The following is a 12,748-nucleotide window of genomic DNA, read 5'->3' on the forward strand; positions in this document are numbered from 1 at the left end:
TCTGTCTGCCAGCTGCCCGTTCTGGTAACGATGTGGCCTTGATTTCCTGTAACGAACTTAGAAACTTGCTAAAATAACAGGCTTTGTGTTTGCATGTATTTTCTGAAGGATACAAAGATGAATGCCATTGCCGTTATTTAGTGGGTTTTGTACTGGAACACTACCCCACCAGATGAGCAGTAGCAAGCACCGCCCAAATCCCATCCAACACCCTCTGTGTGATGTTAAGTGTTGGTCTACTTCTGAATAAACATAAGCAGACCTCTGTCAGCCAAATAAATATGCAAAACATTGATTTGTAGTTGTAGTACAATGCAGTACATTTCAACTAGTACACCTTAATCGTAATTTCCACTTTTTTCCATCGAAGTATTGCGAATGTAAATATATTGCCAATACAGGAAAACCAGCTTACAGGAAAACCAGCTTATACTTTCAAGCCGTTACTTTAAAAAGCATCAACGGAATTCAGTGCATTCCAAGTAGTAAACATATGCCATGCAGCAACCCTCATACAGCATACAAATGGGTGCCATTACTGTGGAAAACCGTAGTAAGTGTAGTTGTCGGGGTGTGGACATATTTCTGGAGATCTGAGCAAATGAACAAAAAAAACAGGGAGTGCAGGGGAGCCTGCCCCCCCTGCTAAAGCAATTATTGTGCAAAAGTATACTAAAGGCTACTGCGGGGGGGGGGGGGGGCTTTGTATAGGAACACTACCCCACTAGCATTTCTGCCCAGAAATGGGTGTGTCTAATTTGATTGTCATGCAAAGGCCATGTGACGTTGCATGATAATCATGCCTGACTGACAAGGCATGCAGATTTGAAAGTGGAATACTGAATATTCATAGTGAGTATTCGTACCCTCGTCATACTGTATAATCTGCAGATAACTGTCATTCTTGGGGAGTTATTGTCTTTTTAATTCTGTCTTTTTCAGTTGTATTATGCAGAAACACATTATTAAACATTATACTGTAAAAGTATAAGCTGGTTTACCTATATTGGCAATATATTTACATTCACAATATTTCGTTAGAAAAAAGTAGAAATTACAATTAAGGTGTACTAGTTGAAATGTCCTGCATTGTGCCACTACAAATCAATGTTTTGCATATTCACTTGGCTGGAGATCTGTTTATTCAGAAGTAGACCAACACTAAACATCACACGAAGGGTGCTGGGTGGGATTTGGGCGGTGCTTGCTACTGCTCATCTGGTGGGGTAGTGTTCCAATACAAAACCCACTAAATAACGGCAATGGCATTCATCTTTGTATCCTTCAGAAAATACATGCAAACACAAAGTCTGTTATTTTTGCAAGTTTCTAAGTTCGTTACAGGAACTCAAAGCCACGTCGTTACCAGAATGGGCAGCTGGCAGACACATTTTTTTTTATTCTGCCACTGTCATTTGGTCAGTACAGGCCGATTTTACTGCTTAGTGTGAGACTCGACCTTAACTTTGTCAAGGGGGTTCGTAACATTTGTTAAGGTCAGGTCATGAGCAGATATGGCACTTAACTGGTTTGTCTTTTTCCGAATATCAGAGAATAATCAGCGCAGGCCATGCACTTCATATGTATTAATGTGAAGTTGTCCCATCTCGCCTTTATCGAATATCAGAGAATAATCAGCGCAGGCCATGCACTTCATATGTATTAATGTGAAGTTGTCCCATCTCGCCTTTATCGAATATCAGAGAATAATCAGCGCAGGCCATGCACTTCATATGTATTAATGTGAAGTTGTCCCATCTCGCCTTTATCGAATATCAGAGAATAATCAGGGCAGGCCATGCACTTCATATGTATTAATGTGCAGTTGTCCCATCTCGCCTTTATTCTTTACTGATGGGTTCGGAACCAGTCCTCAGTTCTGACTTGGCAGTTCTTACAAGCTTGAGGTCTTCAACTAGCTCGTGGCTTATTCCCAGTCTCATGATGCTCTACAGCCTTCCCCAGATCTCGTTTGCCACTGAAACACAGCGGGTGATTCTTCTAGCTCAGGCTAACTGAAATATGTTTTTTTTTGCTTAATTCACCTTTTATGTCTAACCTTTAAAATTTATAAGCTTTACGTTGGTGTGTTGTGTGTTTGCTTAGAGTAGTTTTCAGTTTAATATTTAATATTTAGCACAATTTAAATATCTTTTGGGCCGTAATATGTTTGGGGCTTAATTTCTCCCCTATCCCGTTTTAGGGCAAGTAGTTTTACTTGAATTGTCAGAATTAAGCAAAAAAATGACTTCTGTAAATGAACTGCCCCCAGGCAGTATGCACACTGTGTGTCCATCAGTAATTGACATTTTTTGACCACACTTTGGGCACTTTTTAAAACCGAAGGCTTCAACTCTTTTTGTTGCTATTTCCTATTAAAAGCTCGCCTTTCTGTTAGAGCATAGCTCATTTAAGTTAGAGGGATCCTTTCTTCCAAAGTTCTGCTTGTGGTGTGTTGTTTCTTCTTTGGTGCTTATTTCTTCAAATTTTAGATAACTATGCCCAGCTCATTTAAGTTAGAGAGCTGCAGAGATTGTATTGCTTGTTTGGACTATGCTGTTACTGTACCGTAAACTGTTAGAATGTCCAAGCAATGAAAAGAGTTGAAGCCTTCGGTTTTAAAAAGTGCCCAAAGTGTGGTCAAAAAATGTCAATTACTGATGGACACACAGTGTGCATACTGCCTGGGGGCAGTTCATTTACAGAAGTCTTGTGCCATAGGCTACTCCTTTAGCTCAAGGGTACTCCAGGACAGAAAGAATAAATTGATATTAAAAGAATTGCTAAAATTTTCTTTTACAGAAGTCCTAAAACAGGGTCAAAGTCCACATGAAAAATCCAAGTCACCTGCAACAGACAAGACAAAATCTTCCAAAAGATCATCTTCTACTTCAGAAGGGTCAGAACCATTAAAAAAGGCACCTAGAATGTCTCCAACAGTTTCTAAACCTATTGGTTCTGAGGAACCACCTACCTCGGCTCCACTGCTATTGGAGCTGTTGGTTTTGCAAGTAAGGACCCAGTCCCCTGCCTTTGAGCTGGTATCTCTTACATCAAGGTCTCCATTATTGCAAGTTACAGCATCCCCAGTTCCCTCACCTAGATCCTCTAGAAGCTTTTCTGATTTTGATGTGGATCGTGTGGTGCAGAGACTGATGAGGACAATGGCACTGGCTAAACTTGTCGGAACCAACCCAGAGGGCCTTGGAACTGACTGGGCCTGTCCCTTCTACTTTGATTCCTCCTCTGACCAGAGCAGTGGTTTCAGAGCTGGAATGCATGCAGCCGATTGTGGTGTAACTGTTAAAGCAGAGATCTGCATCAGGATCTTTGGCTCTAACTGCTCCAACTTCCTCTGTAGCATCTGAGGGGTCTCGGAGCCGACACTTGCCAGTCGGGTCCAGGGGGAGAGTCAGGCTGAGCTTAAGTTGGATATGATCTTGCCTCTCTGGGCCTCGGCTGGCATGAGCCTGACTCCTACCTCTGCTTCAGAGTCTACCCCTGTGGTGCACGGGGGACCTCTTGGTTCTTCAGAGCCAGAGGTTTCTTTGGATCATGGGTGCACTGTCCCCAGAGACAACCTCACCTTCAGGTTCAGTCATTCCACCCCATAGTGTGCCAGTGTCCATCTCAGCAAAACTGACTCCACAAAAGAGTAGAGACCCAGAGTCCCAGGAGGCCCCAGTCGGCGTACCTTTATCTTTCCGAAACTTCTCCAGAATACCCTTCCAAAGAGGTTCCCCAGAAAAAAACATGCAAGAGGAAGCATTTGGACTCCCCACAGGAGTCAATCATGTCAGATGCAGACATCGATGACTTAGATGGGTCATCACAGTCACCCTCTGAGGATATCTCCTTTGCTGACATCCTAGAGATCCTGAAACAGAGAGGTGGCTGGAAGCCCATCACCCCTTCTGATGAGAAATCTGTTTACCTGAAGGCTTTCGGGTCTCGACCTTCCACCACTTGGGTGTCTCCGCCTTTCGATGAACTTACGGAAATAGTTTGTCGGAAGGCGTGGGAGTTTCCAGGCACAGTGGAGCCCATCCCTAGGAGGCCGAATAAGTTCATAACTTCCCCTGAAGATAAAACTTTTTTGACAAAAGGTGTTCCTGTAGATGCTATGGTGGTGGTGGAAGCCACTATAAAGGAGTTATCAGAAATGTCCACCTCTGTTCATCCTCCTCCGAACAAAGATTTGTGCCCGATGGACAGAAATTACCTAACCCACTTCACTAGATTACAGAGAGATCTCCTTGAAGAGCTTAGATACACTCTCCAGGGTTCAGTAGCTGAGGGGATAGCAGGAAAAGTATCATCCTGGCTCTCCATCCTTAATTCCATCGTGAACTCATCCATGAGGCTAGTTTCTTATGCAGCCAAAGGAGCGAGCAGGTCAGCAGGTTCAGACATTGCCCTCAGGAGACATTCCTGGATGTGATTGTGAAAGTTTTGAAAGTACTGGGCACAATGGCTGTAGGGATCAATGTAATTCCTCTTGCTCATATGCACATGAGAATTCTACAATGGCTTATTTTTATTCAGTGGTCCATGCAGAAACTTCCATGTCTCACCAAATAATATTAACACAATCTTGCAAAGAAGACCTGTGTTGGTGGCTTCACTCAGACCAAGTGACAATAAGCCAACCTTTTATTCTTCTAGCCCCACTAGCCAGGATGACCACGGATGCTTCCCAGATAGGGTGGGGGGGTCATTATCAGAGAAGAACATCCCAAGGCACGTGGAAAGATCATGAAGCTCACTTGCATATTAATGTCCTGGAGATGAGAGTGGTGCTTCTAGCACTGCAAGCATTCCAGGACTCTCTACCATTAGTAACAATTGCAATCCAGATAGACAACGTCAGTTGTATGGTACATAAACACACAAGTAGGAAACAAATCTTACCCCCTGTGTTGAGAGCCCTGAGAGTATGGCAGTGGGCAATGTCCTCCCAATGCTTTCTAGTAGCAATGCACATCCCGGGGAAGCCCAACGTGGTTGCGGACAAACTCAGCAGAGAAATACTGATGCCACATGAGTGGTCCCGCAAACAAGAAGTAGCGGAAATAATTTTTTGAAAATGTGGTCAGCCTTGCTGCGATCTCTTAGCCACATCTACAAACATGAAATGCAGCAACTACTTTGCCCTAATTCCTCCTTCGGGGAAGTCCCCAAGGGATGCACTAGTGCATGATTGGCCCCCGGGTCTCCTCTATGCTTTTCTCCCTTTTCCGTTAATACCCAAAGTTCTTCAGAAAGCCAACACATTGGGAAGGACCATAATTATAATAGCCCCTTACTGGCCTTGTCAAATTTGATCCCCCTTCTTGTGGCCTCATCTTCAGGAGGAACCTTCGATCCTGAACCCAGTGCCACATCTTCTGATTCATTCATCCAGAATTCTTCATCCATCCCTTCAAACCCTCAAGTTGACAGCTTGGCTGCTCCAATTCCAAACATAGCCAGGCTAAAAAAATTTTCATCCGCTGCATGACACATTTTGGTATCTTCTCATAAGACATAAACAAGAAGATTATATCTGAGCAAATGAAAAAGATTTGCAGTTTGGGCTCTAGGGAGCCATATTAATCCTTATTCTGCATCTATCCCCTCTATTCTGGAATGTGATATGATTTGAATATATGAATTGAAGTTCTTGATGTGGAAAACTATCTTTTTAGTGGCCATAACTTCAGCTAGAAAGGTATCAAACTCCAGGCTTTATCAATTAAACCCCCTTACCAATTGTTTCACAATGACCGAGTATCTCTGCATACAAACCTGCCCTTCCTGCCAAAAGTATGTTCAGAATCCAACCTAAATCAGTCTATAGATCTACCAGTTTTCTTCCCCCAGTACGGCAATATGCCAGAACATATGCTACACCAACTTGATGTTCATAGACAATTACTTTTCTATTTATACAGAACAAAAGAGTTTAGAAAATCTGATCAACTGTTTGCGTCATTTTCAGATGCCAAGAAAGGTACATCAGTAGCAAAGACCACTCTGGCCAGATGGCTATCAGACTGCATTTCCTTTACCTATAATTCGGTAAATAAACAACTACCAAACCAAATAAAGGCCCATTCTACTAGGGTTTTTTCCACTTCTTCGACGTTTCATGCCAAGTTGACAATAGATACCATTTGCGCAGCAGCAACTTGGGCAAGGCCTCATACCTTTATCACTCACTGCAAAGTAGATTTGGCCTCCAGGGACAAGGCGTCCTTTGGGTCCATTGTGCTGAAGAATATACTCCCATGAACCCCCCAGGAATAATGGTGCTAGGGACGGTGTCCCATCAGTAACGAATGAAGGCAAGCTAGGACCACTTTCACATAAAGAAGTTATGTACCTACCATAACGTTCCATGTGAGTTGTCCATCTCGCCATTTATTTTTACGTCCCATCCTCCAACCCCCAGCCTGTGGCTTCTAGTGGATCAAAAGTTTCTTTCTGACTGGTGCCTCCTTGGCTTTGACCCTATTCAGGTCTTACAGACAGTAGGAAATTCTATAAAAGTGTTAGCATGCAGGCAAACAAGATCTGGGGACAGCACTAGAGCATCATGAGATAGGGAATAAGCCACAAGCTAGTTGAAGACATTGAGCTTGTAAAACATCAGTAAAGAATGAAGACGAGATAGGGCAAATTCACATTACATATGAATTGCATGGCACGCATTGATTACCCTCTGATATTCATTAAAAGACAAATCAGTTAAGTGCCATATCGGCGCGTGACCTGACCTTAACAAATGTTATGCACCCCCTTGAAAAAGTTGTTAAGGTCGAGTCCCACGCTAAGCAGTAAAATCAGCATGTACTGACCAAATACGAACAATAGAAATAGCAGCAACCAGTTCTCGGCTCGAGCAAGACTCAAATTCAGTAGGCAAACAACTTTTGCTGGTAAAAACACAGGTTTATTTCCACAAGTAAAATCCAAACATGTAAAGTGATCTCTTGGTTAAGCGCTTTCATCTGAGTAGCTCAGATTTCATCAGAACCACTATTAGCTCGTTCAACTCTCTTTTTATATTGAAATTGGTGCCAAAATGTAATGAATATGTGCTTTCTTAAAGGTACATATCAAAAAACTTTATCCAAAAAAAACTATTTACAGAAAAATACCCTATAAATGACTTGACAAGTGTTTAAAAACAGTATTTATACAAGTTGTCATAATATATATATATGTGCATAATACATAAAAGTGCAAAAAGTGAACAAATATAACAATATATAAATATATAAAATATATACCTCATAATAAATCATTCCAAGTCATAATGAAAATATTATATAATTTATAATATAATATGTAAAATTCTTTCCTTTAAATTTGATATTCCTATACTAAAAATATATAAAAATATATATTAAAAATATATATATTAAAAATATATATTAAAAATATATATAAAATGCTATTTCTATTGTTCGTGCATGTACTGACCAAATGACAGTGGTAGAATAAAAAAAAATGTGTCTGCCAGCTGCCCATTCTGGTAACGACGTGGCCTTATGCTCCTGTAACAAACTTAGAAACTTGCTAAAATAACAGGCTTTGTGTTTACATGTATTTTCTGAAGGATACAAAGATGAATGTCATTGCCGTTATTTAATGGATTTTGTATTGGAACACTACCCCACCAGATGTGCAGTATGCACTTCATATGTATTATTTACATGCATCATGGCTGACTAGGTTGCATAATAGATCCTGGCAGCACTAACCCTTACCTTAACAGGTAGTTTAGAAAATTATGATGATTATTATGTATCCTGTGGGACACAGTGTGTAACAGAGATGATGGAGAAGTTGAAGGATAGGTTTGGTTATCATGAGGTTGTGCAGTCAGTTTTGTGGAAAGGTGTTTCTATGACTAAGGTGTCAGTGCAGTAAGTATTAAACACACTTCTCATTTTTATAGTTATTTAGATTAGAATTCAGTGGGAAAGAAATTTGTTTGGAAAATTGAATGATTTCATGGTCATAATGTCTCACTGATCATAATCATAATTATGTGTTTTCAACGTGGATGCCAAGATTCACCTCTCAGGGTGAATTTTGTGGCATCCACGTCTCAAAACACAAAATAACCATGTTATGGTCGGCGAGTCAGTCTTAATTCTCAATGATATACAGGCAAGTCCATTTTTACATGCAGTATCATACTTCTCTGCCTCTTAGTGCAAGAAATCTGGACAAAGCCTAAAATAATGGGAGGACAAAAGTCCAGAAAACAGGAACAAATTTTAAATATTGCTCATATAACCTTAGAAAGTTGCTAGAATACAAGGTATTGTGCTATCATGCATTTTCTGAAGGACATGAAGTCTGAAGCTCAAATGCTTGTTATTTACTGAATTCAGTCCTCACTGCTTTGCCACAAAAATCCAGAAAAACATACATTTTATGAGGAATGGACTAAAAACATCAGACAAAAATCTGGACATTCTGCAAAAATCTGGACAGTTGAGAGGTATTAGCATGCATTTTCTTAATTATATTAAGTATGAAACTCAAAAGTATGTCATTATTTAGTGACTTAAATAACAGTAATTTGCCAGAAAACAACACATTTTATGAAGAACAGACTAAAAATATGAGGCAAAAATCTGGACATTCTGCGAAAATCTATACATTTGAGAAGTATGTGCATTATATTTGTCACTAGTATGAAGGGGTAAGCAGTGGTTGGGTTTGACAGAAATATGAACTAATACTGTAAAACTTTCATTGCCGAAATTATAATTCTAGTTTTCAGACTACCTCTCAGCTGTCCAGATTTTGTGAATGCCCGGATTTACTGCCTCATATTCGATCCGTTCTTATAAATTGTGGGGTTTATTGCAAATCAGTGAGGACTGAATTCAATAAGGGCAGACATTTTAAGTTTTAGATTTCATATATTTCAGAAAATGCTTGGTAATACAGCACCTTTTATTCTAGTTATCCTGTAAGTTTACAAGGGCCATAAGTTGGAGCAGTTGTCACCCCTCCCCCTCCCCATTATTTTTGTTTTTGTCCAGATATCTTGTGCTAAACGGTTGAGAGTTGTCCGGTACCCCACTAGTGATAAAGTAACAGGTAGATAATTCCAAACTCAGGTTTATCTTTCCCACAAACAAGAAATGAACTGAAACGGAGCTCATTGTAAAGATTACCTTTTACAGGTGCTCGGTGCCCTGAAGATTTGTGTTGAGGATGTGGGCCAGTCTTCTTGTGAGAATCAGCTTGAGTCCTATGAGCCAAATCTTCCTGCAAAAGTTGTGAAACAGTAGTTAGCAGCTCTTTCATTTTTAACGTTTCACTTTGCATGCTTTCCATTTCTGTCTTAAAGAGAACGCTTGGAGATGATCTGTATTGAGGATAAGGGCCAGTCTGCTGGTATGGATCAACTTCAACCCTACAAGCAAAATCTTCCTGTAAAAGTTTTGAAACATTAGCTAGTTGTTTTTCTTTCGTTTTTGACATGTCACTTTGCATTCTTTCCATTTCTCTCTGTATGCGAACGTTTAGTGGCTTAAACTTTGTTGTATTAACAACTGTAATATTTTGCCAGGTTAAATAAGATGTAGAAGGTTTACGTATTATGTACGTCACAATCCATTATAACGTGTCTCGGCCAATAAGCCAATAACAGTTGGAGGTAGAGTCCTATGACTGAGTAGACCCCACTTTCATCGCTTGTGACGTCACAGGCCGAGGAACTGGGAGGGGCAGGACTTAGTTACGGCCGGGTTATTTAGCGGGTATCATCCAGTGTGATCTGGCATTTAGAACACAACGTCTTTGAATATATTTCACAAGTGACTAGCGCAACTCTCAACCTCTTAGCACCTTGGCGCAAGAAATCCAGACAAAGCCATATTTTTTAAATACTATAACTTCGAAATGTAAAATAAAAGGATTCGTGTTAGTATGCCTTTTCTGAATGATATGATGTCTGAAATTCAAATGTCTGCCATTATAAACTTAGAAATGTGTAAAAATAAAAGGTTTTGTGTTAGAATGCATTTTCTGAATGTTGTTGTATCTTTCGGCTTTTCCCGGTTAGGGGTCGCCACAGCGGAACTCCGGTCCGCTAATGATTGGCAGTAGATTTTTGCGTACCGACTTGCCAGGCCTGACGCACAACCTTCAACGAATTCACGCATGTCTCCACACAGAAGACGCTTTAGCTGAGAATCGAACAGGACAACGTCTTACTGTGAGGCGTCAACGCTACCGCAGCAGCTTAGAATGCATTTTCTGAATAATAGTCTGAAATTCAAATGTCTCTCGTTATTTGTGAGAATCCCCAGTGATCTGCCAGAAAACCACATATTTTATGAGGAGCAGGTCAAAAATCTGGACAGTCGAGAAATATGATGACAAGGTATACAAACTCTTTTTAATATCTGGTATGTAGTTATATTTTAATAATGGCAAACTATGCATCTGTTTATATATGTTAACATCTAGTGCATGGTATTTTTGCAAAATTAAATTTTTTCTGTTTACAATTTTTCATTAACTGGGAACTATTGATAAGTTTGTGAATGTTAGCTGTGTTGGTTGGTCATAAAAATGATTGTGGGAATAATTATCTGTTTAAGTTTCAAATACATAGATACATGGGTTGCTGATAAAAATGATTAAACACAGGGACTAGTTTTCTGCAAGTAGTCTGGTTATAACTGTTGGCAGGGTCAGCCTTACGCATGGTACCTTTTCTCTATTTATTTGTGTGTGAGGCACCTCTTCTCTTTTTTTTTAATTTTTAGAGCAATGTTATGTTGCTCCAAAAATAAAGTGATAGCAGTAATTTAAAGTAAAATGTGCTTGCAGAATATCAGCTGCTCTAGGGGAGTGGGGTTCCATTTGATTTGCTAATGTTCAAGTCACATTACGTTTGATTAAACTGTGTGAGGAGATAGTAGTACAGTACAGACCTCACAACATTCAAAATATGGGAGTGAAGCAGCATCAAAAAATCGTTTGCAATCCTATTAAAAGCAGGAATTATCAATTAAGTTTTGACTGACCAGAGAAGAAATGTTAACATGGTATAGGTGAGGGATGTGTTGTTTGAATATTTACAGTAATGCTGCTGGCAGTGATTAACTAGATTTTTATTTTGGTAATTTTTCTGGCTTTTTAATTTGTGTGGAAGTTTGGAAAGAGGGGAATAATATGGTTGAGAGGAGTGTTATTACTGTTTTTACAATACTTGCAGTGATCAGTCAGACATTTTGGCCATTTTTTCTGGCTTTGCAATTTGTGTGGGAGGTTGGAATGAGGAAAATGATGTGGTGAGAAGTGCTATTACTGTTGTTTTTCGGCCAGTGTTTTTTTACTTTTTAATTTGTGTGGGAGGTTAGGATGAGAGGAATGGCATGCTATTATTACTGCTTTTACAATACTGACAGTGATCAACCAGATGTTTTGGGCAACGTTTCTTGCTTTTTAATTAGTGTGGGAGGAGGGGAATGCCATGCTGAGAAGTGTTACTACTGTTTTTTTTTACAATGCTTGCAGTGATCATCCAGGTGTTTTGGGCTAATTTGTCTGGAAGGTTGGAATGAGGGGAAGGCAGTGGTGAGGAAAGTGTTTATTACTGTTTTTACAATAATGCTGGCAGTGATCAACCAGGCAGATTGGGAAATATTTTTCTGGCTTTGTGATTTGTGTGGAACAACTTTGATTAGAATACTTTAATGTGGGACAACTTGTTTGTGTGGACTTTGAATATGAAATAATATTACACGGCTATCAAATGTTGTGGCTATAATTGCTTGATTGAGGATGTCATAATGAAAATAATGTACCTTGTATTTACTCAGTTTAAATTGTCACTATTTGTTTTTTAAAGGCTGGTCTGTTTTTGCGAGAAGTAAAATGGACTACTTAAATGGACACCTGATATGCACAAATAGTGTAGGTACAATTCTGTGACCGTCTTCTGTGGAAGAAAATGGCTAGCTGCTTGCTGCTCTTTGTTTATTATTTTGGCTTTGTAGGACTAATGGTGCTGTGAAGTAATGTGGAATATTTTATTTTGTGGCAACTGTTTGGAACAAAGGTAGAGTGCATTACACTGTCATCCATCCCCTTTTATCACATGAAACATCTGAACTGTACATAGAGGTGGCTGTAACTGCTTGGTTGGGATTGTATGGATGAAAGCAACTTAACCTGGTGTCACTTTTAATAGTCATTTCTCTAAAAAAAAGAGAAAAAAGAATGGAAGTAGTGAGACATATTGTCAGGTTTGATAATCCTCAGTAAGAATGTCAGTGACAGTTTTGCAGTAACTCTTGCATATATTTTCTACATATGAGTTGACACGATCTCTGAAAAGCTTCCGAAAAAGGATAAATAAATGAGATAATTTAACCTTTTAAAGAAGTAGTATTTTGTGAGTTTCCTGTCTTGTCTTCCTTCTGAGTAAGCCACAGTGTTATATTTCTTGCTTTGCAAAGCTCAAGTAATTAGTGAAGTTACTCTCAGTGTTTATCAGGCTTATTTACCTTCATAGTATAAATGGTTGAACACATTTATGGCCCTGGCAAAAGGAAATAATGCAGTTTTATACAGCAGTACAGAGTCAAAGAGTTGCAAACTTTTTTCTCCTCCTCCCCACAGCTCACCATCATCTACCACCACCTCCTGTCCCTGTTCATTATGTCTACAGTTCCCACCTTTGTCTACCCTATCTCAGTCCAGTCAATGTACAGGGATTATGAGG

At 39.7% G+C, this 12,748-nt stretch overlaps 1 protein-coding gene across 1 annotated transcript in view; it reads right to left on the bottom strand.

Moving 5' to 3' along the window:
* LOC122792490 (speriolin-like) overlaps nucleotides 1-9,679 on the bottom strand; it is a 16,760-nt gene extending 7,081 nt beyond the window's left edge. Inside the window, exon 1 of the mRNA XM_044060260.1 lies at nucleotides 9,183-9,679. Within this exon, the coding sequence (XP_043916195.1) occupies nucleotides 9,183-9,513 (331 nt within the window). The 5' untranslated portion in view covers nucleotides 9,514-9,679. The remainder of the gene's footprint in view (nucleotides 1-9,182) is intronic.
* Between the last annotated feature and the right edge of the window lie 3,069 nt (nucleotides 9,680-12,748).

The sequence above is a fragment of the Protopterus annectens genome, chromosome 1.part2, assembly GCF_019279795.1.
Source record: "Protopterus annectens isolate FY-2018-M chromosome 1.part2, PAN1.0, whole genome shotgun sequence".
NCBI lineage: Eukaryota > Metazoa > Chordata > Ceratodontiformes > Protopteridae > Protopterus > Protopterus annectens.